At 44.1% G+C, this 24,268-nt stretch overlaps 1 protein-coding gene and 1 long non-coding RNA gene across 2 annotated transcripts in view; one reads left to right on the forward strand and one right to left on the reverse strand.

Moving 5' to 3' along the window:
• The window catches only part of phf21b (PHD finger protein 21B), a 90,756-nt gene that overhangs the window by 3,918 nt on the left and 62,570 nt on the right, over nucleotides 1-24,268 (reverse strand). Inside the window, exons 3-13 of the mRNA XM_012850553.3 lie at nucleotides 22,294-22,563; nucleotides 8,733-8,825; nucleotides 8,044-8,376; nucleotides 5,936-6,067; nucleotides 5,793-5,844; nucleotides 5,572-5,648; nucleotides 5,447-5,501; nucleotides 3,515-3,531; nucleotides 3,277-3,435; nucleotides 3,133-3,199; nucleotides 2,954-3,057 (exon numbers count right to left, since the gene is read on the reverse strand). Coding sequence (XP_012706007.1) covers nucleotides 2,954-3,057; nucleotides 3,133-3,199; nucleotides 3,277-3,435; nucleotides 3,515-3,531; nucleotides 5,447-5,501; nucleotides 5,572-5,648; nucleotides 5,793-5,844; nucleotides 5,936-6,067; nucleotides 8,044-8,376; nucleotides 8,733-8,825; nucleotides 22,294-22,563 — 1,359 coding nt within the window. The remainder of the gene's footprint in view (nucleotides 1-2,953; nucleotides 3,058-3,132; nucleotides 3,200-3,276; nucleotides 3,436-3,514; nucleotides 3,532-5,446; nucleotides 5,502-5,571; nucleotides 5,649-5,792; nucleotides 5,845-5,935; nucleotides 6,068-8,043; nucleotides 8,377-8,732; nucleotides 8,826-22,293; nucleotides 22,564-24,268) is intronic.
• LOC110366727 lies at nucleotides 3,442-4,435 on the forward strand. Its single transcript, XR_002426927.2, has 2 exons — nucleotides 3,442-3,742; nucleotides 3,821-4,435. It is a non-coding gene; the product is annotated as an uncharacterized LOC110366727 (long non-coding RNA).

Here is a 24,268-nt window from a genome sequence, read left to right on the forward strand (position 1 = left end):
GTAACAAATTGCTTCTGAGTTCGTATCCAAGCTGACCAATGGAAATGCGGCAGCACTGCAGCGTTCAGAGGAAGCCCCGTCCCAAGAAGTGTAAAGAATGCAATCCATAAACTGTCTCCCAAGAACAACAAAAAAAACAAAAAAAACAATTGTAGGGTCAACATTTGGATACACATTTACTCTCAAACCTCTCATTACTCTCTCCATACTCTATGATTGGACAGTTTTTGTCAGTGTAATTGTCCAATTAATTTGAGAAAAAGATGAACAGAGACTCAATTAAACACCCTTATAGAGTAATGACTCTTTAGCAATTCCGAATAGTGCAGTCGGTATGGCACGAGGTAGGAAAAGTAGCCTGTATGCTTCCTCTCATGGCTAGTTTAGCTTAGGAACCTCCGCAACGTCTCTTACTGGTTCCAAGAACCCTTTAAGTATCCCACAATTCTTTGCGTGACATGACGCATGTGCACAGGCCAACTCACGGAAATCAACGAAAGTGTCCGGAGAGAAGAGAGCGTGCACTTTGTAGTTAATTTTCAGAAGGCTGCAGGCCCAGATTTCACTAGAATCGTCCATGTGTGTTTCCGTCACGTAAAGACGGCTGTCCCCATGGAAGGTCAGGGAACAGGAGCTAGGAGCTATAATTAAGGGTATTCGGATGGAGCCTCTGAATAATGGCTCCTGTTCGTTGACCTTTCACGGTGGTCAACAGTAAGAACTCTATGGTGGATAGGAAAGGAATTTCGGACAGCCTTTAACTCCGAAGTCTTTACGTGACGGAAACACACGATTGATTCTAGTAAAATCCGGGCCTGCAGCCTTCTGAAAATGGACCACAAAGTGCACGCTCTCTTCTCTCCAGACATTTTCATTAATTTCCTTGAGGTGGACTGTACTCATACGTCATGTCACTCAAAGAATTGTGGGATACCTAAAGGGTTCTTGGTGCCGGTAAGGGACGTCACAGGATTCCTAAGCTAAACTAGCCATGAGAGGAAGCATACAGGCTACTTTTCCTTTCTCCTTTCTTACTAGCTGCACTAATCCAACAGCACCTATCATGGCGACTGCTGAAGTACTTCTGCTTTGGCTACAGAGTCCTAACCCAATAATGGCATTCAGATTGACCCAGAGTTTCCAGCACTGCATCTGCATGGGAGTAACAACCTGTCCAGTCCTGCCTCAGCTTTATACCGTCTTTCAATCCTTGCCCTCCTTCTTCTGCTGCCTGTTGTACCCTCGGTTCCTTGTTTCTCTCCCTTTCATTTCTTCCCTACACTCATTAACTAAACTTTCCACCTGCTTTTACATCGCTCCCTTCTTAATTTCTTCATTTATTTGCTTTCTGTTGATGTATTTGGCAAACACTTTCCTCTAAAGCCACTTATAAATGAAGATGTAGGAATGCATTTAATATCAATTTCCTACCCTACTTCCTTTCAGACAAAGAGCTGTTAGATTACATCTATTGGGAGCTCTCAAAATATCATGTAAAAGTGAATTATTTTGGTATTCTATTCAGATTTTGAAACTTAGATATATTAATCATACATGGTGTAAATAAAGCCTTTCTTGTAATTTTGCTGATTATGAATTACAGATGATGAAAATTTAAAGTTCAGTGTCTCACAAACTTTCAATATTACATAACAAAAAATGCATTTCTAATCTGGACTCCTTTTGCATGAATTACTGCATCAATGGAGCCGATCAGCCTGTGGTTCTGCTTAGAGGTTCAGGAAGCACAGGTTGCTTTAGTAGCTGCCTTCAGGTCTTCTGGATTGTTGGTTCTGGAGACTCTCATCTTAATCTTGACACTCCATAGATTCTCTAGGGGGTTCTGGTCCGGCCAAGCACAGTACCACCATGGTCTTCAGACCAGCTTTTGGTACCAAGTCCTGCTGCAGAATGAAATCAGTGTCTCCGTAAAGCTTGTTAGCAGAAGGAAGCATGAAGGGCTCTAAAACGTCCTGATAGACGGCTGCATTGACTGTGGACTTCAGAAAACCCAGTGGATCAGAACCAGCAGATGACATGGCACCCCAAATCACCACTGACTGTGGAAACTTAACACTAAACTTCAAGCAACGTGGCGTCTGGTCGTCTCTGCTCTTGCTCCACTCCTTGTGCAGCAGCCTCAGATGGATTTTGCTCTGAAAACCTTTCAAGGCTGCAGTTATCCCTGATGCTGGTGCAGCTTTTCCCACCACATTTGTCCTTCCACTTAACTTTTTCTGAATATACCACAGCTTTTTCCACAATGCTCTAAGACACTGAATCTTGAGATTTGTATTATCAGCAAGCCATAATCCTCAAAATTACAAGGAATAAAGGCTTGAAATATTTCACCAGGGGCTGTCGTGGTAACCTGACGCCGCCAGATAGATTTGCTCCGCATATCCATCTGGAAACCTTCCGTTGAAGTAATTTTGGGAAGGGGCGAAAATACTGGTTAGCTGATTGGCCTATGTTGGTGATAGACAGGCCAAATAAACCAATCAGATCAAGGAAGCATATGACGTACTCGTCAACATGCTTCGTCGTCGCTCGTAACAGAGCGACGACGAAAACACAACCACAAGCCAAGCTACTCTTGCTGCTGCAGGTAAAGGTTCGTTAGCTCAGCAAAGAAATACTCTGTAATTCCGATAAAACTTGCTCGATAGCCACGCTAACGCTAGTTTCATCGGCTGAAGCCGCCATGTTCTTTAAACTGAACTGTCGCGCTTCCCGTTGCGTCACACCTCAACCCGCCTCAAAGCCAACGCTGATTGGACGTTCGTTTGGTGAACGGCTCCAAATTTTCTTTAACGGAGAGTAGCCAGACTGATCTGCGAGTGAAACCTTGAAAGCTCGCGAGATCAGGGTGGTCTCACGAGGCTACTGTCGTGGTGCCAGTTAGCGTTTTCCCGTCAGGATTTAAAAACTGCGGTTCTGCGCAGTTTCTTACTTTGAGCGTCTTGTTGAGCTTCTTGTCTTGCTCCTCCAGGTGAGCGCACTCCTTCTTCAGCTCGTTGTTTCGCCTCAGCAGCCGCCGCTTCTCCTCCTGCCTCACTGCACACACATACACTCCATCAGAACAGTCATCGGGACGACTCTAAGCTGAAGAAGCAAGCGCCAGCGTCTCACCTGTCTTGTGGGTAACATAGGACTGAACGAAGCTCTGAGGCCAAGACAGGTTCTCCTTGTTCAGGACCTGAAAGCAGAAGTTCCAGGTTCAAGTTTCTGTCGCATCCAAGCTGCAACAACAAACTCAGCGCGTCTCAAACGCACCTTCTTCTGGCACTTGGGGCAGTACCAGGGGCCTCTGTGGGGGCTTTTGATGGGCGGGTGGAGGCAGCTGGGGTGGAAGGCTCGGGGGCAGTTGTGGCAGATCTGCAGCTCTCCTTCCTCCTTACAGACGGCGCAGCGGTCTTCATGCTCCAGCTCCTCCTGAAAAGAGACGCAGCAGACATCAGTGGAGTTCCCCAGCGCCGCCGAGCCGGGGACGTCTGGAGCCACGTGACCTTACCTTCCAGCAGAAATCCTCTGAGGTTAGCGTGTGGATGGAGCAGAGCAGAGGTTAGTGCGCGTTAGAGGAGTTAAAGGTTAACTGCAGCTGAAGGAAATGATCTGGATTGTTTGGGAAAAGCAAGCTTCAGAGGAACAATGCTGTGAAAATGGCATCGACTGGCAGATTTCTGAATGGTTACCATCAGAATAAACACAAAATGCAGTTTTTAAGTGACGGCTTCATTCAGTAAGGTGAAGAAGGGGCCTTAGCCTGACAACCAATTGTACCAACAACTGTCAGACAGTCTGTTACGCATCTCTGGAGGACCGTTGGCCCTGTCTTCTTGGCTGATTGGGTTTAATTCAAACTGTTTAAGTTCAAACCTTGACTAGGCCTCTTAAAACTCTGATTTTCTTTGTGGAGCCAATCAGAAGTGGACTTAATTGTGTGAAATGGATAATCCTACAGTCTTAAAAAATGACTTGGTTGCCCTTTCCAGACTAATGGATGTCAAAGAGTTTTTCTAATCTGTTCCTGGATTTTTTGTTAGATGTTTTGCTTTTAGTCTTCTGGACAAATTCTACTTAAGTTATTTCCAAACGCTGCAGATCTGGGGTTAATCAGGCCAGGGTGAAGCTAGTGATATTTAACAAAAATGTTAATCAGTTAATTTGCGATGGAAATTAAAATTTGTATTTGCATGTAGGGAGTAAATGCCTTTTCCTAGGACTGTAAAACAGATTAATTGGAGTTAGTAGTGAATTGTTTTTTCTTTTTATACATTACAATTGATCCAAGCAATGCATTAAAATCAGGGTTATTGTGGTGCCTTAAATATGTTCACTTTCACGGACGCACCCTAGGCTCAAATACTCCTTTTTATGAGTTTGAAGCCAATCTGTGCTCCAATTTCATACCCATGTACCAAACTACAAAAAAGATAAAGGTGCTTGGGTATATTCATGAATTATGGACAGGTTTGTAGAGGGGAGGAAAACTTTTTTACATTTTAGGAAGTTCCTAAATATTCAAAATTTGCGTCAATAACAAACTAGAGTAATTTAACTGAACGCTAGTTTCTGAACAAAAATACAATAAAATATTTAGCCAGTGACATCAGAATGTACTTCACTTTCTTGTCAATAGGCTCAAACTGACATCTTGAATAATCCAGGTTTTTAACAATACGTGCCTGTAGGGATAGAATAGGTAAACCTAATGAAATCTGGCTATTTTAGTCAAGATTCTACTGACTCTTTGCTTATTGTGCTTCCATTGTGTTCACCAGAAACCACCATTGATGTCCTATTTTTTATTTTATTAATCTTTTTGCCTAAATTTGTGTGTAAAGAAATTACACATTTTACTCAGATTTAAAGTTTCTGTCCAGTGTTGAGCATCAAAGTTCAAATGTTCATTTTTCCTGGTCAGGGCAACAGCAAAAATCTGGCTTTAATCGGCGGTGATCGGACTTTCGCTCAGTTTTCTGAAAATATTTCACCCCCTATCCAGAAATCTTTGTCAATTCAGGCGGCTCGCACTTGAGCAACCTGAACCCGAGCCGCCTGAATTGACAAAGATTAGAAAAATACTAAGCGACAGTCTGTTGCCTCTGATTTAAGCCCGTTTGCTGTTTCAAGGTTTAAAATTACAAGTTTATTCCCATCTTTTCCCAAAAGGTACCATTAATTCCCAGAAAGTTGCAGTTATGGACCCCTGCTATATCAGTGCTCCTTCAGGCTCACTGTCAGAGTATAAATGAACTGTAGAACATTGCTTTAAGGTCTCGGACGGCTCGATTGAAATGAGCAGAACCCGTTTTACATGCTGTGCTCTGATGGCTTCGGCTCGGTTGTGACATTAGACAGTAAAGGAGAAGATGCTGCCTCACAAGAAGAAGTGGAAGAAAAGTTACAGGTTTGGTGTTTGTGTCGTTCTGAGATGCGTTACCTCGTGCCGACAGGTAGATGGAGCTGTTCAGGTAATGTGACGGCAGGCGTTTCCGCTGCAAACAAACAGGAAGTCTGGTTACATCTGAACCATCCCAGAAAAAGCTGATTTCTATGGTTTCTCACCTCTGGCTCAAAGAGGCCGCTGTAGGCTGGGTTCGCTGTGCTTCTCCTCTTCCTCTCCTGCCTCTTCGTCTGGATCTCTGCTCACAACAAAAACAAACACACCGCTCTTAAGTTTTGCTTTTAATCTTCTAAGAAAAAAAAAAAAAAAGCAGCTAATCTGCAGCTTTTTGCCATGTTTCTTTTCCAGGTTGGAACGTCTTACAGACTGAGCGTGAACTCACCTTCCAGCTGCTCGGTGGTGACGAGGCCGAGGGCCACCATGAAGGCGATTTTCTGCAAGAAACGCAGGAAGATGAGTCCCTTCCTGTTGCCATTAGTGTTTCATATGGAAAACCTGACTGTAATAAAGCTAATTTGACTTTACCTCAGGATCCTCCTCCTTCTTCTTCTTCTTTGAAGGGGATTTTGCAGATGGAGCCTCCTGTGAGAGGAGGTCAGCCTGGGCCCCTGGGGACCCCTCAGTGCTGCTGGGGGCCTGCGGCTGGATTATTATCACCTGCAAAGACAAGTCCTTAAATTAGGAAATCAAACTCCTGCCACAAAGGGAAAATCTGAGCGAAAGCAGAACATTAATTGTAGGAAAGTGACAGCAAAAAGCGCCTTGCAAAAGTTTTCACACCCATTTGAACTTTCCACTCGCTTTGTCACGTTAAAACCAAAAACTTCAAAGTATTTCAAAAGATAGACCAACAGAAAGTAGAGCGCGATTATAAAGTTCAAGAAAAGATAATCTGAAAAGTATGGCGTGTATTTTAATTTAGTCTTTGTAGAACCACGAGTCCCTCCTGCATGTCTGTTATATTTCTATTTTGGCTTAGTAAATCTAGAGACGGAAATATTAACTTGTTTTCTTGCAAAAATAATTTGAGATCTTTTAGGTTGGATGGAGTGTGTTTGAAGATGAGTCTTCAAATCTTGTTTAAGCTAGACCTGGACTTGGACTAGGCCATTCTAAAACATAAACATGCTGATCTAAGTAACTGAATTGTGGCCCTGGCTGACTAGAGTGGCTGTGGTGCTAAAAGGGGAAAGTCTGTCCCATTATCAAGTCTTTTACAGCCTTAAACAGGTTGTCTTCCAGTTTAACTCCAACCAGCTTCCCTGTCTCTGCTGAAGAAAAGCAACCCCACAGCATGTTGCTGCCACTATATTTCACCTGGGTGATGGTATGTTCAGGTGGTGTGCAGTGTTACATTTACTTTGCAAATAATCAGAGCACCTTCTTCCACCTGTTTGTCACCTGCATGGGTCGAGGAAAGCTTTAAACAGAACTTCTGGTTGTTGTTTTTTTTAGCCACTCTTTTATAAAAGCCAGACTTGTGAAGTGCACAGCTAAAACTTTTCCTGCCAACACATTCTTCACCTGAGTCATAAATCTTAACAGCTCCTCCAGAGTTACCAGGGTCCTCTTGGCTGGTCTGTCAATGTAGGTGAACGTCCTGGTAGGTCTACAGGTGATCCATCCTGTTTTCCATATTCAGAGCTCTGGGGTACGTTTTTATAATCTAACCCCGATTTAAACTTCTCCACAACTTCCTCATGATCCTAGCTGTTCTCTAATTTTCTCCAACAAACGTTTCAGGCCAGAAACCGAAGAGCTGCATTTATACAAAAGGTTGACTGTTCGTTAATTAAGGGACTTATGGAGGCAATTAGTTGCAATGGGTTGTATTGAAGAAAAAGGGGCCTGAATACAAATGCACACAACAGTTTCAATTAGCGAGACGTTTACAATTGTGCACTACTCTGTGCTACTATGTCACATAAAAAACAAATTTTGGGGTTGAACTATAACAAAATTATAAACTTCCAAGATGTATGAATAGTTTTGCAACCCTAAAGGCAAAGAGGAATTAAAAAAATGACACTTTTGGTATTTCTTAGGTAAAAACATATTTCTTGTGAGAAACAAGTCCTGCTCTAATTTATTTTTATGTTGCTCCGTCTTATGAGAAATGTATTTACTCAACAGAAATATGTTTTTACCTAAGGATTACATTTATTGCTACCACAGTGTTTGAAAATGAAATAATCTCAAGTTGTTTTTTTTTTCATTTTGAAAATCAAACATAGCGAATTAAAAATAAATCTAAACAGTTTGTAGAATGAGCTATTATTTCTGGAATACGCCGTTTTGGTTTTTGATTTTTATTTGAAGGGGAAAAAAGTGCTTCTCTCTTCAGGCTGAATGTGAGAAAAATATTTAGTAAAGCGCGTTCAATGAGTGTTTGACCAACTTTAATGAGCTGGAATGCTAATATTATTTTTCGCATCTTTTCATTTGACGCTTCACAGTTTACACTTACATTTGAATTTAGCTTCCTGCTTGTTTTATTAGTTCAACGTTTTAACCGTGTTCTGACAGCAGAAAATCAGTCTAGAAACTGTTGCTTCTCATTTTAAAGTTACAGAAAAAAAAAATTGTTTTAAAAAGAATGCTTTCTGCCTCGATAACATCTGACGGGTCTGTACCTTTACGGCCTCGCTGACAGACGACACCCCGTTCCCAGTGGCAGGGGAGGCGGCGATGATGGCGTAGGCCACGCCCGGACCGGCAGAGGCGTGCTGGGCGGGGCTGCCCAAGTCGGGGCCCACTGACGGGGCGAGCAGAGGGGCGGAGGACGGCGAGGCGCTGATGTGGCTGTTTGGCTGGTGGTCGGAGCTGAAGGTGCTGTTGGCGGTGGGCAGGGTGGGCGCCTGGTTTTTGGGACTGACCACAGCAGTGACTCTCTGCAAGCTGAGCGGCTGCAGCTCCTGGCAGGGACTGTGGGGGAGGCTGTCGGGGATCTGGGTCTTTGGCCTGACCTGGAGGGAGGAGGAGAGGCGATGGGTTCAGCAAAAAGTCAGCATTTTCATTCCTGAGGCTTTTGTTCATTATAATTCAGTTTAAAATAAGTGGCAGTCATAAACGGAAATAAAAGCGGTAATTGCTTATTATGCAATTAAAACCAACACCTTTAAGAGGATCAGAAAGCAGTTTTGATGCATGTTCTGCTGCCACCTGCTGGCCTCAAACAAGCAGGGCTGAACCGTGTTAACTGGTTTTATTCTTTTGCATATTTGTAAACCATAAATGAATAAAATCCATCTAAAAGCAGTCTGCATTGAGTGCCCCTCTCCATATCTCAAGCAGTTAAAGTGACCCGGTGGTCCAGATTTACCTGAGGTAGCACAGTGGCTGCTTGTCCTGCCAGCCGGTGCAGCGAGCTGACTTGAGGCACCTTTATGGGCACAGCAGTGAGAGTTCCCAGCATCTGAAACACATCAGTGAGACCTGGTTAGGGGTTCATCCTCAACCTGGTGGTTTTAGAAGTTCTGGTCCAAAAAGCTTGTGAATCCTGTAAAGATTAAACCTTAAATGTTGTAAAAACAAAAACAATCCTGCAGCAAAAATGAAGAGCAGGGGGTAGAGTTTAAAAATATTCATGAAGGTCCAAATCTAAAAAAAAGTAGACTGCATGCCTCCAAAGATATTAAACTCAGAATAAAATCAAGTAGGTCCAAATGTAAAATCTGTCTTGATTCAGATATAAAGTGATTCCAAAACCAGTCTAGAGCTTACCACAAAATGTAAGGAAACCAAACCTAAATGCACAGATCAAAACTAAAAAGCCTCGCCGGAACCAGATCTCACCCAAACCAGGGTAAAACATGTCATAAAACCAAGGTAGAACCAGTCCAAACTCCTGCTAAAGTCCAGATCCGTCTCAAGTTAAATCAGCAGTAAAAATGCAAACCTGATTTTGAGGGGAAACAAAACAAAACTTGCAATCATCAACCACAAGGGGCGCCGTTTCCTTACCAGACAGCTCCACCACTGCTGCATGCTGACAGATGCTGGTCGTTAAACCATTAAACGTTTTACATCGAAGCGGAACAACTTCCTGATAAATTGATCCTTTTAGTCATCACCTTTCTGAGGCAGGATGTTAACATTATAGGGGGAAAAAATGCATTCATAGAGGAGTTCAGGTTCTGAAGAGAGCTTTAAATCCTCCCGCAACATTTATTTAATGAGAAACATGAGAATTTGACTTATATATACTTTGATGGCTTCACACACAGCTTCCTGAGGGGAGATTGATTTGAAGCTGATGTAGTTCCTCTTCATCATCCTGTATCTCCTCACAGTCTAGTTCACAGAACATACCAGACCAGTAACATACCAAATAAAAAACAATTAGCCCAGAAGAAGACTAAAACAGAGTATTCCAGAACAACCAGTTCAATAAATGCAACAAAGAGGTCAGAACCAGTCTGAATCAGACCAAAAACCACTTCATGACCACAACATAAGAGTTAAGGAGCAGCGCAAAACAACAGAGCAAAAACCGAAGCTACATTTAGTCCAAAACCAGCTTAATAAAATGCAAGGGCCGTCTAAAAGCAAAATCACAGCCGGAAACTAGTCTGAACCAGAAAACCAAACAAGTTCACAACGATACAAAAGAATAGTTACAGACAAGTTTAAGTCTAGCAGAAAACAGTCCACTCACACTGGAAAAAGGCATTTAATTACAGACTAGAACCAGGAGAACTACAAACTAGTCAAAAATAAATTAGAGCAGGGTCTAAAACAGGATGTGAAACCAGTAGAAACAGCCAGTAAGCCATCTTGTCCGTCTCTCAGCAGCCAAGAGTCAGAAACCAGAATTAAAAAAAAAAAAGAGGGGAGGAGGTGAAAGTTTCTCCTCTCCCTCCTCCCCTCATTTCTTCTTCTGTGAAAATCCTTTCGTTTCATGGCATTGTGCTGCAAAGCGGCTTGGCGAGGACGAGGAGGCAGGAGGCGGTTGCCATGGTAACTGCAGAGCGGAGGATTCTTGCCGTTTCAGGCCTTTCATTTCTGTAATTGCTGGCTGTTTTCTCCGAACCTAACACCTTCTCCTTCAGGGGTCTTCCTGCTCCTCCTCCTCTTCTTCCTCTCATAGTGGCTCAGTGATTGGCTGAGTGTGTTCATGGTGATCTTTTCCCTTCAGTTTATTTCTTTCTTTCTTTTTTTCTTTTTTCTTTTTTTTTTTAAGGATTAGAAACGAAACTACAACAGATCTGTGTCAGATGCGGAGTCTCTGATTGGCTGTTTGTACAGAGAGGCTTTAAACCTGATGGAGACAAAAAGAACTTCAATCCTTCTGCTCAAGTTAAAAGCTGAGCTACAAATAAACATCACGAGCCTCCCTTCTTACAATGTCGTCGCAGTTAAAATGTCGCCTTGGTCTCATGAAATAATCCTACCTGAACAATCCGGGCCATGCAGCCTTGTCGGCATGAACTGGGGGAAGATTTATTTTCCCGGGACTAAACGGCAGGTCAGGTAACCTTCTGTGAGCTTCCACTAAAGGATGGCTTCACGGTGAAGCTAATCTCCCTAAATTACAAACCTCAGGGAATGAAGTTTTATTTAAAGTTTTCAGCACATGAGAGATCAGGTTCCACACAGCCTGAGTTCTTGGTCCATTATTAAAGTAGAAATCAAGCTCACAACAAAAAAAAAAACACAAGATGAGAGGATGTTTAGACAAATGCATGGATGGATGGATTAATGGACGTACAAGCAAACAACTGAGCGGATAGATAAACTAATGAATGGAGGCAAAGACAAACGGATGTACATGAGGTTTAGACAATGACGGGGCATAACGTCTGCAAATACAAATATTCCCCACACTTTATTTCCTTTTCCATACTTGTTGAGACCTGTAATGTACTCACAATCACGTTTTTCTATACACTGAATCCTGGAAGGTGTAAAAACAAACAAACAAAAAAAAAAATAAACAGCAAACATTTGCAGGAATATCATCAAACTCCATCATGCTGCTTGTTTCATACAAACAGTTCACATTCAAAACAGGAGGCTGAAGGATAAGATCTGAGCTTTGGTTTATTCTCTCTGCAAACAGATCACGACTGAAACTCTGCTTTTGTTTTACATTTCCAAATGGGATTTTTACCAGAGAGCAGGCCCAAGGACAGCGCTGAAATACAGCTTTAAAAGCTACAGAGACCTATAAAAGCTTAATAACGGCTTCAGATCAGTAAAAGGATTATATTTTGCTACGAAGGGAAAAAGAAAACGATGTGGGGAAAAAAAACAAAAACCTGTGGATTAAGGAGGAGATGTGAGCTGACTGTCAGTGGCCGGTCAAGGTGGAGGCAGGAAGGAGGATTATAGGAGGAGGAATTTGTCGACTTTGCTCCTGTCATCGCAGGAGGAGGAGGAGGAGTATACACAGCAGTCAGGGCGAAGCCTTGGAGCAGAGAAGACAGAGATTTCTTCCAAGACAATCATCTCTGGGTAAAATGAGAACTCAGCAGCTTTTGTTTTGCAGAAAGCAAAAACAAAGCTTCCATCCACGTCGACCACAAAACGCTCCCGTCAGTTTGTGTCATATTATCTGTAAACTGGATGTTTTAGAAGGTGGGGGTTTGTGAGAAGAAAATCCCCAAAGAGAGATGCTAGGCTGCGCTGGTCCAGCAGCAGCCAGCAGAGGGCGCTGCACTCAGTCCAGCGAGCCGGTGGGCTGCACAGAAACATCTCCTTCATGTCCAGCCTGTTTGCTTCCACAAACCTAAACTATTAAAACATACAGAGAGCTTCGGCGTTGTAGTAGTCCCTTCCGGATAAATGCTGTGTGGATTAACTTAAGTGTTATATTTAAATGCCTCCTTTTAGGCTTTTAATGCCTCCGCTTAGGATTTATCAGGAGGTAAATTGTTTCTTCAGCGGTCAGACGCTGGAAGACTTTAAGGGAGCCGAGGAGAAGCCTGATGAAGTTTGACGAACGCCATCGATCGATCGGCGACCCCGTGCTCCCGTATGTCAGAGTTCACAGAGGCGGTTACCGCGGCAACGTGGCTCTGTCAGACCCGCGACATGCATCAGTTCTCCCTGGTGAAGCCTTTAGCTTTGAACTGTTCAAGTCTAAAACAAAGCCGCCGTCATCTCAGAACTAGAAAATATGCAACATACTGCCAAAAGCGTTGACTCTCAGAGCCAAATAATCTAAAACCAGGTGAGCCAAGCACTTCCATGGACAACCGTGTATAAAACCAAGCCCCTAGGCATGCAGACTGTTCCTACAAACATTTGTTAAAGGACGGGGGGATCTTAGGAGCTCAGTGAACTCCAGTGTGGTTCTGTGATAGGATGCCACTGCTGCATCTAGTCTAGTCGTCACATTTCCTCGCTCTGGAATATTCCCCAGTCAGCTGTCAGAGGTCTTAGAACAAAGTGGAAGCGACTGAGAGCAACAGCAACTCAGCCATGAAGCGGTAGAGCCACGTAAACTAACTCAGCTATAGATGCTGAGGAGCACAGCGGCCACAACTATCTGCAGCATCGGTCGCTACGGTGTGGGGTTGTTTTTTTAAGAGCTGGGCTGGGACCCATAGATCCAGTGAATGGAGCTCTGAACGCTTCAGCAGACCAAGAGATTTGACAACTGCATGCTCCCGAATTTGTGGGACCAGTTTGGAGGTGAGCCCTTCCTCTGCCAACATGACTGAGTATTAAAATAGAAAGCAAGGGCCACAAAGACATGAATGAGAGAATCTGGTATGGATGACCTTGACCGGCCTATTGGGATAAAATGGTCCACCTCTTAGTAATGGGGAGTTTTGCAAGGGGTGGACCAGTTTCGGTTTAATTTGCATGTTATCTAAGCCATAACAAGGCCTTTTTGGGCAATAACATAAAGCTTGGAACTCCTCACTACTCCAGACATTTGAATTGAGAAAGCTTTCTGGATGGGAAGTGAAACATCTTCCAACTTCAGAAAAAAGTCCAGTTGTTTTGTTTTTTGACTCGTTATGGTAGGTTTACAGTTGTGCCATACCCTTATATTTCCAGATGTTGGATTGAAAAGTGCTCCATGAGATGTTCAAAGCTTGGGAAATCTTTTTTTTATAAACTTTAAAGCTTTAAACCTCTCCACAACTTTATCCCTGGCCTGTCTGGTGTGTTCCCTGGACTTCATGATGCCGTTTGCTCCCCAATATTCTCTTAACCGCCATCTGAGGCCCTGACAGAGCAGCCGTATTGGTACTGAGACTAAATCACATGCAGGTGGACTCTGTTCAGTCATTAGCAATCACCAGGCTACTTCTGAAGGCAATTGATTGCACTCAGAGTAATGGGGGCAGAAAACTTTTGCATTACAGGCTGACATTTTTTCGGGAATCCTGCGGTTCACGTGATTCCCACGGGAATCATGCGGGATGGGAGTCAGCATTAATAAATATCACGTGATTGGGACAGTACAGGATTAAACATCAACGGGAGCAGACGGGAGCGGGAGAAAACCAACTGCAGGTACAATAAATTAGGATCGATGCCAAAAAATGAAATAAAACAGAAAATCAAAAATGTAGGATCGGTGCCGCCATTTTGTATTTTTTCCCCCCAACAAACCTAAACTATAATGCGAGTCAAAAGAACTACACGACCCAGAAGCCAACAGTGTTTCCGGTCTATTTTTTCCGCCAGTGCTCAAAAACAGAATGGGGGAGATCAACTATGGAGCGCTCTATAATCAACCGCTAGTGGCGAACTCAACCTGGAAAAGTTGGATTTGTAACGCAAAGTCAGAAGTAAGGACTTATCGATTAAACTCACAGAGCGACTGTAAAGTTACAAATATTAACAAACTTGACGAGAGTTGACTGTCACGGTGTTAACACTCAGTACCCTGCTTGTAAAACGTGTTTCCTGGACTCATTTTCCAATGTGCAACGATGTAATAATACGGCCAATACCTTAAAACTACTTTATTATTTTATTTAGTATTATTTGAACAGTTGTGTTTTTTTCTGTTTTAACCCATTAACTGAACAACGTGTTAACACTTCTCTTTCACTTTTTAACAAAAGTAAAACATGTCTACTTCCATGTCTGGTCGGATAAAAATGAGACGGAGCTGAGTGGACCGGCTTTTCCTGGGTCCACCCCCAAAAATTAACATAATCTAACTTTTATCAAAAGTTGAGAGGTCTGTCTAAGAATGGGTTTAATGTTCGATTAGTGTATTGGTTCTGATAGTAAACCCTAATTAGTTCATGGATATTTTATTGCAAATGGAAAAATACTAATATGCTTGAATGATATTCAACTTTTTTATGAGTTTATGAACCACTGCGGTACATTATCTAAACTGTGAAGGAAATGCCTTTATGCAGTTTTTTCCTAATTGAGTATAGATGTCTTGCTCGGTGCGTTATTCTTTAGTTTCAGCAATTTGAAACAAAAGTAACTTCATTGTTCATGTGAAACAATTAGTTAATAAATTAGTAAAAGGCAACATTGTACATTTTGTTTATTCAACTAAGATAGGCATGCTCTGTTTTCTTCTGTGTTACTTTTATTATTTATTTATTACTATTCCTTTTACTTTAACTGGCCTTTACTAAACAGGAACTTAACTGACCCTTCATAGACATTCAGGTTTAATGTATTGCCAGAAAACTGAAGACAACAAGAATGAGAGTGGCGCAGGAGCCATTCTGAGTGGGAGTGGGATATGACAGGAGTGAAAATCCACTCCTGTGTCACCCTCTATTTTGCACACCACACTTTTCAGTTCATTTGTAAAAAAGAAAAATTAAATCATGTATAATTTTCTTTCCACTTCACAGTTGTATACCATTTTGTGTTGATTTTTCACACAAGAGTCCAATAAAAAATATCTGTGTTTGTGGTTGTAATATGAGAAAAGTTTAAGGGGTATGAATACTTTTGCAAGCCACTGTATTTCTGTTAGCAGAACCAGAGCTTAAGACCCACAGTGTCTCTAAGGTCTGAGGTTTGATTCTGCCTGAACTCTGTGAAGCTAAGTAACCCGACTGAAGAGTGGGGAAAAACCCGCGGCCGTGTTTGTTCTGTAGCTCCAGATAAAATAGTCATTCATCCCACCGCAGTTCTTCCTCCTGCTTTAACGAGACTCCGAGGCGGAGGGCGAGGACGACCTTGGGCGCCGCTTAAAGAGGATGAAGACGTCTTTGGAAGACAAGGCCGGTCGTTAAAGCTGCAGACGTTCAAACAGGTTTCCCCTCCTCCATGCCTCTCTGTTCCTCTGCTCCGCGCCCCAATCACGGCTCGGCGCTGGAAAGCGTTAATTACCTGCGGCTCAGGTAACGACCTGCAGAACCGCGCTGTAAAACCACATATCCACCTGACCTCCATCAGTGATTAGATTCAGATCTTTCGCTTTGATTAACAATAGATATTTCCCACGTGTACGTTTAGTTTCCAGCCGTTTGCCGCAGCTTGGTGGGCAGAACTAGAAGCTGCAACGGTTTCAAGGCTGAAGTGAACAGCTGCTCCTGTCCCTGGCTGAGATCTTTCTTTGAAGCATCTCCAGAAGCTGCTGAGAACAGGAACAAAACAAACAAGGCCGCTAGAAAAACAATTCACTTAAGAAGCCTTTTTTCTATAGGACAACTGAAGTCATATTTTTTTTAATGATGCTTCTGTCAATCCTCCGTGTGTGATAAGGTCAATGATATCGTCTAGGAACGATACCTGGAAGCACCAGCACTGATGCTGATTTTCCACCAAACTCCACTGAAGTTCTCCTGAGTTCTGCTGCAGAACCGCAGATTTCCCTAAAACAGTAGCCCCATTTCCACTACCCTTTTTTAACCGATTCATGGCGAGTTCAGACCGAGCTTGGATCAGTTAACCGTGCCGAGTTTGGTTCTGACGACCGTTTACACATCACGGTAGCACGGTTCCTCGCCTCCTAGTGACGATCTATGGTACTACTGCTCTCTAGGATTGAAGGAGGGACTCAAGCAAATAAAAATGGCGGCGCCCAAACATTCAAGAAGTTATGTTTGGTTATAATTGTGATATTTTGTTGTTTGCGGACAATCAGGCGAAGAAGGCAACCTTTGGTGAATTTACTTGACAGAGTCGGCTTTTGGGACGTGGATAAGACAAACAAACGTCTAATAAGGATTTACAGACGCAGGAAAAAACGACAGACGCTGAGGTTCATCACACTGCTAAGCAGAATCATCACTGGAAATCGTGTGACACGCTAAGGAAGCTAGTATTATTATGAATGTCTGAAATTTGTCTGAATGTAGTGTGAATCAGGACGTGCAGCCAGACACGCCGGAAAAACCGCGGACAGTCAGCTGACTGTAAGGGGATGACGCGGTCTGCTCATGCGCTCTTTATCAGATAACCGGGCCGAGACCTACTCAGGAACTGGTCTGCAGTTAGCGCGGTCTAGTTATATTTAGCGCGGTCCAGTTCAGTCTGCTGACCGTTTACACACAAGAGTTATCTCGGACTGGTCCCGGCTCGGTTAAAAAAGTGTAGTGTAAACGGGCCTCTATGGAACTGGTCTAGATTTAGCGCGGATCGTTTGTGTCTGGCACAGTTCAGTTCAGTTTGCAAACCATTTACACTCGATAGTTATCTCAGTTAGCACGGTTAAAACAGGGTAGTGTAAACGGGGCTATTGGGGTTGTGATGTGTGCACTTGTGCAGAGCAGCAGTCCCATTACACCTCATTATTGATCCCTGGATTAGCAGCCAGGTGCTCTGAGGGACCCAAACAGCCTTCAGGAAAGAAAAAAAAGGTTTGCTCGGAGTGAAGAGCGCTCACTCTGACTGAACAACATGGCCATAAAAAGATCCCTGCCGTCCAACACCTGACATCCCCCGCAGGAAACGTTCCCTCTAACCTGCACACGTGCCCGGTCGTGCACGGCTGCCGGATTCAGCGCGCACAGCAAATCTACGCTGCGCAGTAAAAAAAAAAAAATCTAAGATGAACTGTAATAATAAACCAAGTTATTATGTTTCAGAAAAAATGGCCAATCTACCCGGAGTAGAAAGCTGCTACTCTGAGTAGTTCTACCTCACTCTGTCATACTCAGCGTTTTCGGTTTCAATGCATGAGTGACATGACAGTTTTTTGACAGAGAATTAAAGTCGTGTTTTTGACACTGATTGTCTTGTAGATGTTTAATTTGTGCCAACATCACTTTATATTAAACATGTAGGCTACATGTATATTTTCAGCTGAAGTAAAGGTGAACTTAACTTACTTAAGTGAAAAAATGTGCCGTAGCCCTAACGGCGTTGGAGGAAAAAAAATATATGAATGGAAACTAAAATAAATGAACGGAAAATTAGAGCTGGAAGAACATTTGATACAGAATAAATGATTGCTTTCGTTCTGTGTTGTTGTGTTATTAATCTTGTGGGTCTCTGACTATGTAACAGTGCAACAGTAACATTCCTGACAGCGAGACATACAGCTGCCTCTGAAAGACTTTCAGCGTCTCCCACGTTATTAAAATGCTGCCGTTGGCGTAAAAACGAAGAGCAGCAAAAATAAATTATTCAGAAGTGAGAGCGTTCCCTCGTTGTGTTAGAAAGGTGATGTGCAGCTGAGAATATTGAAATAAATCATCTGACAACCCAAAAGCGCTTTACACTGGTGGTGGTGAGCTACATTGTAGCCACAGCTGCCCTGTGGCAGACTGACAGAGGCCAGGCTGCACAGAACCACATGCATGTACTAAATGACACTGCAGAAAATGTAAATGATTTAATGTTGATAAAATTGGAACTGTACATGTCAGCTTCTGCAGCCGAGGATCGGAACGCCAAGGTCCCCGCCCTCTACTGCTACCCGTTGCACAATGCACCCGACCCCTTTGGCCCCTCCGACAGGTGGTGAGCCCATCGGAAGGGGGACTCATGTCACCTCTTCGGGCTGAGCCCGGCCGGGCTCCATGGGCAAAAGCCCGGCCACCAGACGCTCGCCAACGTGCCCCACCTCCAGGCCTGGCTCCAGAATGGGGCCCCGGTGACCCGCGTCCGGGCGAGGGAACACCAGGTCCAATAATCCGGGGGACATTGAGTCTGAATGGACCATGTTCCACGCCTCTATTGCTGAGGCGGCTAGTCGGAGCTGTGGCCGCAAGGTTGTCGGTGCATGTCGCGGCGGCAACCCTCGAACCCGCTGGTGGACACTATCCGGCGTCTCAGGAGGGGGAAGCAGTGCAGTACCAACACTGTTTACAGTGGGGGTGGTGTGCTGCTGACCTCAACTCGGGACGTCGTGTGTCGATGGGCGGAATACTTCGAAGACCTCCTTAATCCCACCAACACGTCTTCCATTGAGGAAGCAGAGCCTGATGACTCTGGGTCGGGTTCTCCAATCTCTGGGGCTGAGGTTGCCGAGGTTGTTAAAAAGCTACTCTGTGGCAAGGCCCCGGGGGTGGATGAGATTCGCCCAGAGTACCTTAAGGCTCTGGATGTTGTGGGGCTGTGTTGGTTAACGCGGCTCTGCAACATTGCGTGGACATCGGGGGCAGTTCCCCTGGATTGGCAGACTGGGGTGGTGGTTCCACTATTTAAAAGGGGGACCGGAGGGTGTGTTCCAACTACAGAGGAATCACACTCTTAAGCCTCCCTGCTAAGGTCTATTCAGGGGTTCTGGAAAGGAGGGTCCGTCGGATAGTCGAATCTCGGATTCAGGAAGAGCAGTGTGGTTTTCGTCCTGGCCGTGGAACACTGGACCAGCTCTATACCCTCAGCAGGATTCTTGAGGGGGCATGGGAGTTTGCCCAACCAGTCTACATGTGCTTTGTGGATCTGGAGAAGGCATTCGACCGTGTCCCCCGGGGGATCCTGTGGGGGGTACTCCGGGACTATGGAGTACCGGACCCTTTAATAAGGGCTGTCAGGTCTCTGTACGACCGGTGTCAGAGTCTGGTCCGCATTGCCGGCAGTAAGTCGGACTCGTTTCCGGTGAGAGTTGGACTCCGCCAAGGTTGCCCTTTGTCACCGATTCTGTTCATAACTTTTATGGACAGAATTTCTAGGCGCAGCCAAGGTGTTGAGGGGATCCGTTTTGGTGGCCTTAGGATTGGGTCTCTGCTATTCGCGGATGACGTGGTCCTATTGGCTTCATCAGGGCGTGATCTACAGCTCTCACTGGAGCGGTTCGCAGCCGAGTGCGAAGCGGCCGGGATGAAAATCAGTGCCTCCAAACTGAGACCATGGTCTTGAGCCAGAAAGGGGTAGAGTGCCTTCTCCGGGTTGGGGAGGATATCCTGCCCCTAGTGGAGGAGTTCAAGTATCTTGGGGTCTTGTTCACGAATGAGGGGAAGATGGAGCGGGAGATCGACAGGCGGATTGGTGCAGCGTCTGCTGTGAAGCGGGCGCTGTACCGATCCGTTGTGGTGAAGAGAGAGCTGAGCCAAAAGGCGAAGCTCTCGATTTACCGGTCGATCTACATTCCTACCCTCATCTATGGTCACGAGCTTTGGGTCGTGACCGAAAGAACGAGATCCCGGATACAAGCGGCTGAAATGAGTTTTCTCCATAGTGTGTCTGGGCTCTCCCTTAGAGATAGGGTGAGGAGCTCAGTCATCCGGGGAGGACTCAGAGTAGAGCCGCTGCTCCTCCACGTCGAGAGGAGCCAGTTGAGGTGGCTCGGGCATCTGGTCAGGATGCCTCCTGGACGCCTCCCTGATGAGGTGTTCCGGGCACGTCCCACCGGGAGGAGGCCCAGGGGAAGACTCAGGACACGCTGGAGTGACTATGTCTCCTGGCTGGCCTGGGAACGCCTTGGGGTTCCTCCTGAGGAGCTGGCCCAAGTGGCTGGGGAGAGGGACATCTGGGCCTCCCTACTGAAGCTGCTGCCCCCGCGACCCGACCCCGGATAAGCGGAAGAAGACAGACGGACGGATTGTACATGTCTCTCAGTTCTTCCTTAGCAGAACCCCTGCTCTGACATGAAACATATACTTTAAAAACATCCAAGATTTTTGTCCTGTTCATGTAATCGGGCTAAATCAGTTTCATCTAAATTAAGTAATCTAAAATAAATTATTGCTGTAACTTTTCGTAAGCCATGTAGCTATAATCTCAGGTTTTGGACGGGCGTAATGTAGCCTCTGTGTGATGTTGCTCACAGAGGTCAAGTGATCGCTCAGGGAGTTTGTGTGTTTGCTCCGACACATGAAAAATTAGGGGGAACATCGCCTGCAGGAGCAGCCATGTCGAAAAGACAAACACTAAAACATTTGAAACTACATCATAGCAGCAGTTTAACTAGTAAAAATGTCGCTACGCAAAGCCAGAAGGAACAAACCAAATAAACAGAGAAGGACGATTGTCGTGCTGTTTTGTTGCGTTGCCACTGTTTGAATGAGTATTACTAATTATTATTTAGTTATTAACAAATTAACAAATGTGTTAACTAAAATGCAGCTTTACATGGTCTGTTCCCATATCTATGCATCCTTTTCAAACAATAAATCCTTGAGATTTCTTTTTTAATACATTTAAACAATACATTTTCTCACAAACTACAAACAGTTCTATGTTCTATCATTTTTAATCAGACAAATTTGCCATTCATGGTATGACAATAAAAAAAAAAAGTTTGAAATAGCCTGAAATGAATTAGAATAAACAATTATTGATGTACATTATAGGTGCATCTGTATAAATCACAGAATGAGTTAATGCATGTCAGAAATTAAATCAAAAATGATAAACCCACTACCAATAAATGTTTGTTTACTTGACTCATGGGTCGTAAAAAAACAAAACAACAAAATTCAGTTTCCCAGAAAATACCAGAAGCTGGTCCAATCACCATGGTGGTACTGTGCTTGATGGGCCAGCAAACTGGCCTGATCAGAACCCCGTAGAAAATGTACGGAGTATTATCCGGAGGCAGACCAGAGACACCAGAACCAACAACGCTGATGGCCTGAGGACCAATATAAAAAAATATTTGGACTTCCTGAACACCGCAGCAGAACCACAGGCTGATCTCATCCATGCCACGACGCATTAATGCAGTAATTCATGCAAAAAGAGCCCAGTGTTGACTGCAGATACTGTATAGAAGATGGACATACTCCTCAGCAAACTCTAATTTACTGTGTTAGAAAACTTTTCAAAATGTCATTTAGTTTTCAGAGACAGTGAACTGTGGGTTTTCAGCAGCTTTAAGACCAAATGAACAGAAATTAATCACCTAAATGCGTTACTGTGTGTATCGAGCTATATTTTGAATATGTTTTACTTTTTTAATTGAATTATTGAAATACATTTACTTTAAATTGATAATCTGATTTATTCAGATGTCTTTGTTTCTAAGAATAAAAAGCCTGAATATTCCTCATGTTATGAATTATTAGCCTGAAATGGAAATAAACCAAAATACGGTTTAAGTCCTGGGTGCAACTTGAAAGGAATAACAAAAAAAAAAAAAGTCTGTTTCAGTTAAAAACTATTGAATGTTATATTAGAGACTGCACCACTACCATGTTACATACACATCAGTTATTATTAATTATATAACTTCTGAGTTTCTCTGGTTTAAATGTTCATCACTGAGATGTTAACATTACCAACAAGTTTCAAACCTTTTTGCAGTTTATTCCACAGGTTGGCAGTTTTAGAGTTTAAACTAGAAACTAAGAAACATCTGTTCACTGTGATTATGTCTGTTAGGTTCCCTTTACTGAAACCTCAACTCAGTCATAGTAAAAATTAAAATACAAACCACCTCATTTTCCTTTTATGTCCATGAGGAAGAGGAGGAGGGGCAGAAGTTGGACACAGAGCGACGTCTACGCAGGACGCCATGATGCACGTCCCTCATCATAAAACATCTAAACTCTCATCATCGTAGACTAGATTGACCACGCCCACTCTTCAGGTGAGCAGGTGAGGGTTACCTGGGAGGGGGGCAGCAGCTCTCCGGCTCTCCTGCCGCCGCCGAACGGGACGACTCCGGCCCCGGCCGTCACCCTGCCGCCCGCCTGCAGGTTGATGGGGGACGTCTGCAGCGGCTCGGGCGCCGCCGCCTTCTGGCCGTTAATGTGTGCAGTCACCATGGAAACGGGGGCCTTGGCCGGCACCACGGAGATGGCGATGCCCTGGCTGGGGGACTTGATGAGCGACAGCGGCTTGGGGGTCCCCACGGGACAGCTCCGGACAGCCAGCTTCTGCAGGGAGACAGGCGGAGAGACAGACAGGAGTGTTTTTACTTCCTCACGTCTGACCGGAGTCACTCTGAGAACCCTCCCCCCACCTTCCTCGGCTCCTTCCAAAAAAGGTTTCCCTTCCCTTCATGCACTCTAAATATTTCATATTCTGTCCCTGCGCTGCTTTTCTCAGAGCTTTTCTGTGAACCGGCCAAGCCAGAAACACACAGAAAAAAAAAAACTGAGCCTAAAAAGTCTAATTTCCCTGCAAACAGCTGAGCTCCTATAAACATCCTGGATGTTAGAGAAGCCAAGAGGCAGACTCTTTCATTCAGAGATAATAATAATAAGGTGGAACCACAGAACCAGCAGTGAACATTTTAAATAAATTTTTACATTTTAGTTGATGAATAAATTGGTGGATAATAAACCCAGACTTAACCAGAACTTCCTCGTGCATGCATTCACTTCTTGGATCCTAAATCCTCTCGACTACGAGCTTCCTGAGACCCTTTTGTTTCAGGGAATCAATGTAATCCACAGGCGGCCCAAACAGCCGGCTGCACCGGGACCCGGGGGCCGCCGCTCACTATTCAGAGCGGGGGCCCCTCCGATTGTCTGAAAGGTCACTCATTTAAAGCCTCAGCAGGATCAGCAGGTACAGAAAAGGACACGTTTAAGATGCTCTGAGAGCTTTTCAGACCCACCTGGGATCAGATTCATGGAGATTTTAACAATGGCTCGGACTAAAAATAAACTTTTAATCAAACATTTTAACAGGCAGCTTTAAAGCGGGAGGAATCTGCAGTGAATGTCAGAAAACTGCATTTTCTCTCAGATGTCTATATCCTGAATTTTATCTTGTAAACCCTAATGATTGAATCCAGTCCCCCCCCCGCTCACTGTCAAGCTGATCCTGCGACTTCAAGTGTTTTAAAAACAAAAATCTGTTGCAGAAGTTTGATCTGCCTGTGGATGTTCTCCATTTCTACTAACATATCAAAATACATTCACCTTTAGTCATTTTGTTTCATTTCTAAACACCTGGACAATCCAAGATCATCAGTTTAAACAACTGTGCGTAGATAAATGTCAGTCTGGTGTGTCATCTACGGCCTGGCAGAAGAACCACACCTTCACTGTCAGATGAAGGAAAATGGTTTAGAACGCTCAGGAACAATCTAGGAACCACCAAAACCAAAATGAGATGGGAAATTGTTCCCCGTCACTGTCCAGAGTGAAGGTATTTACTCTTTGAGCCCTTTATTTTAAGCTGGAGGTTTTTCCCTCCCGCTAAAGGGGAGTTTTCCTCTCCACTGTCGCTTCATGCTTGCTCAGTATGAGGGATTGCTGCAAAGCCATGTACAATGCAGACGACTCTTCCTGTGGCTCTACGCTCTTTCAGGAGAGAATGCTGCTTGTCGGGACTTTGAAGAAATCAACTGGTTCCCTTATATAGGAAATTTTTGACCAATCTGTATAATATGATTGATTTTGACTTTGTAAAGTGCCTCGAGATGACATGTTTCATGAATTGGCGCTATATAAATACAATTGAATTGAACTGAAAAAAGCATGGTGATGGCAGCATCATGCTATGGGTCTGTCAACGGGTGTAACAGTGCATCAAAATCACGGTTTGGTACGTGTTTTGGTTTGTTTCATTGAAGAGAAACAGATAAAAAGTGGCCACAATAGAACAGACTGGAGCGATGGATGGATGGAA

This window comes from Fundulus heteroclitus, chromosome 17, assembly GCF_011125445.2.
Source record: "Fundulus heteroclitus isolate FHET01 chromosome 17, MU-UCD_Fhet_4.1, whole genome shotgun sequence".
NCBI classification, from domain to species: domain Eukaryota; kingdom Metazoa; phylum Chordata; class Actinopteri; order Cyprinodontiformes; family Fundulidae; genus Fundulus; species Fundulus heteroclitus.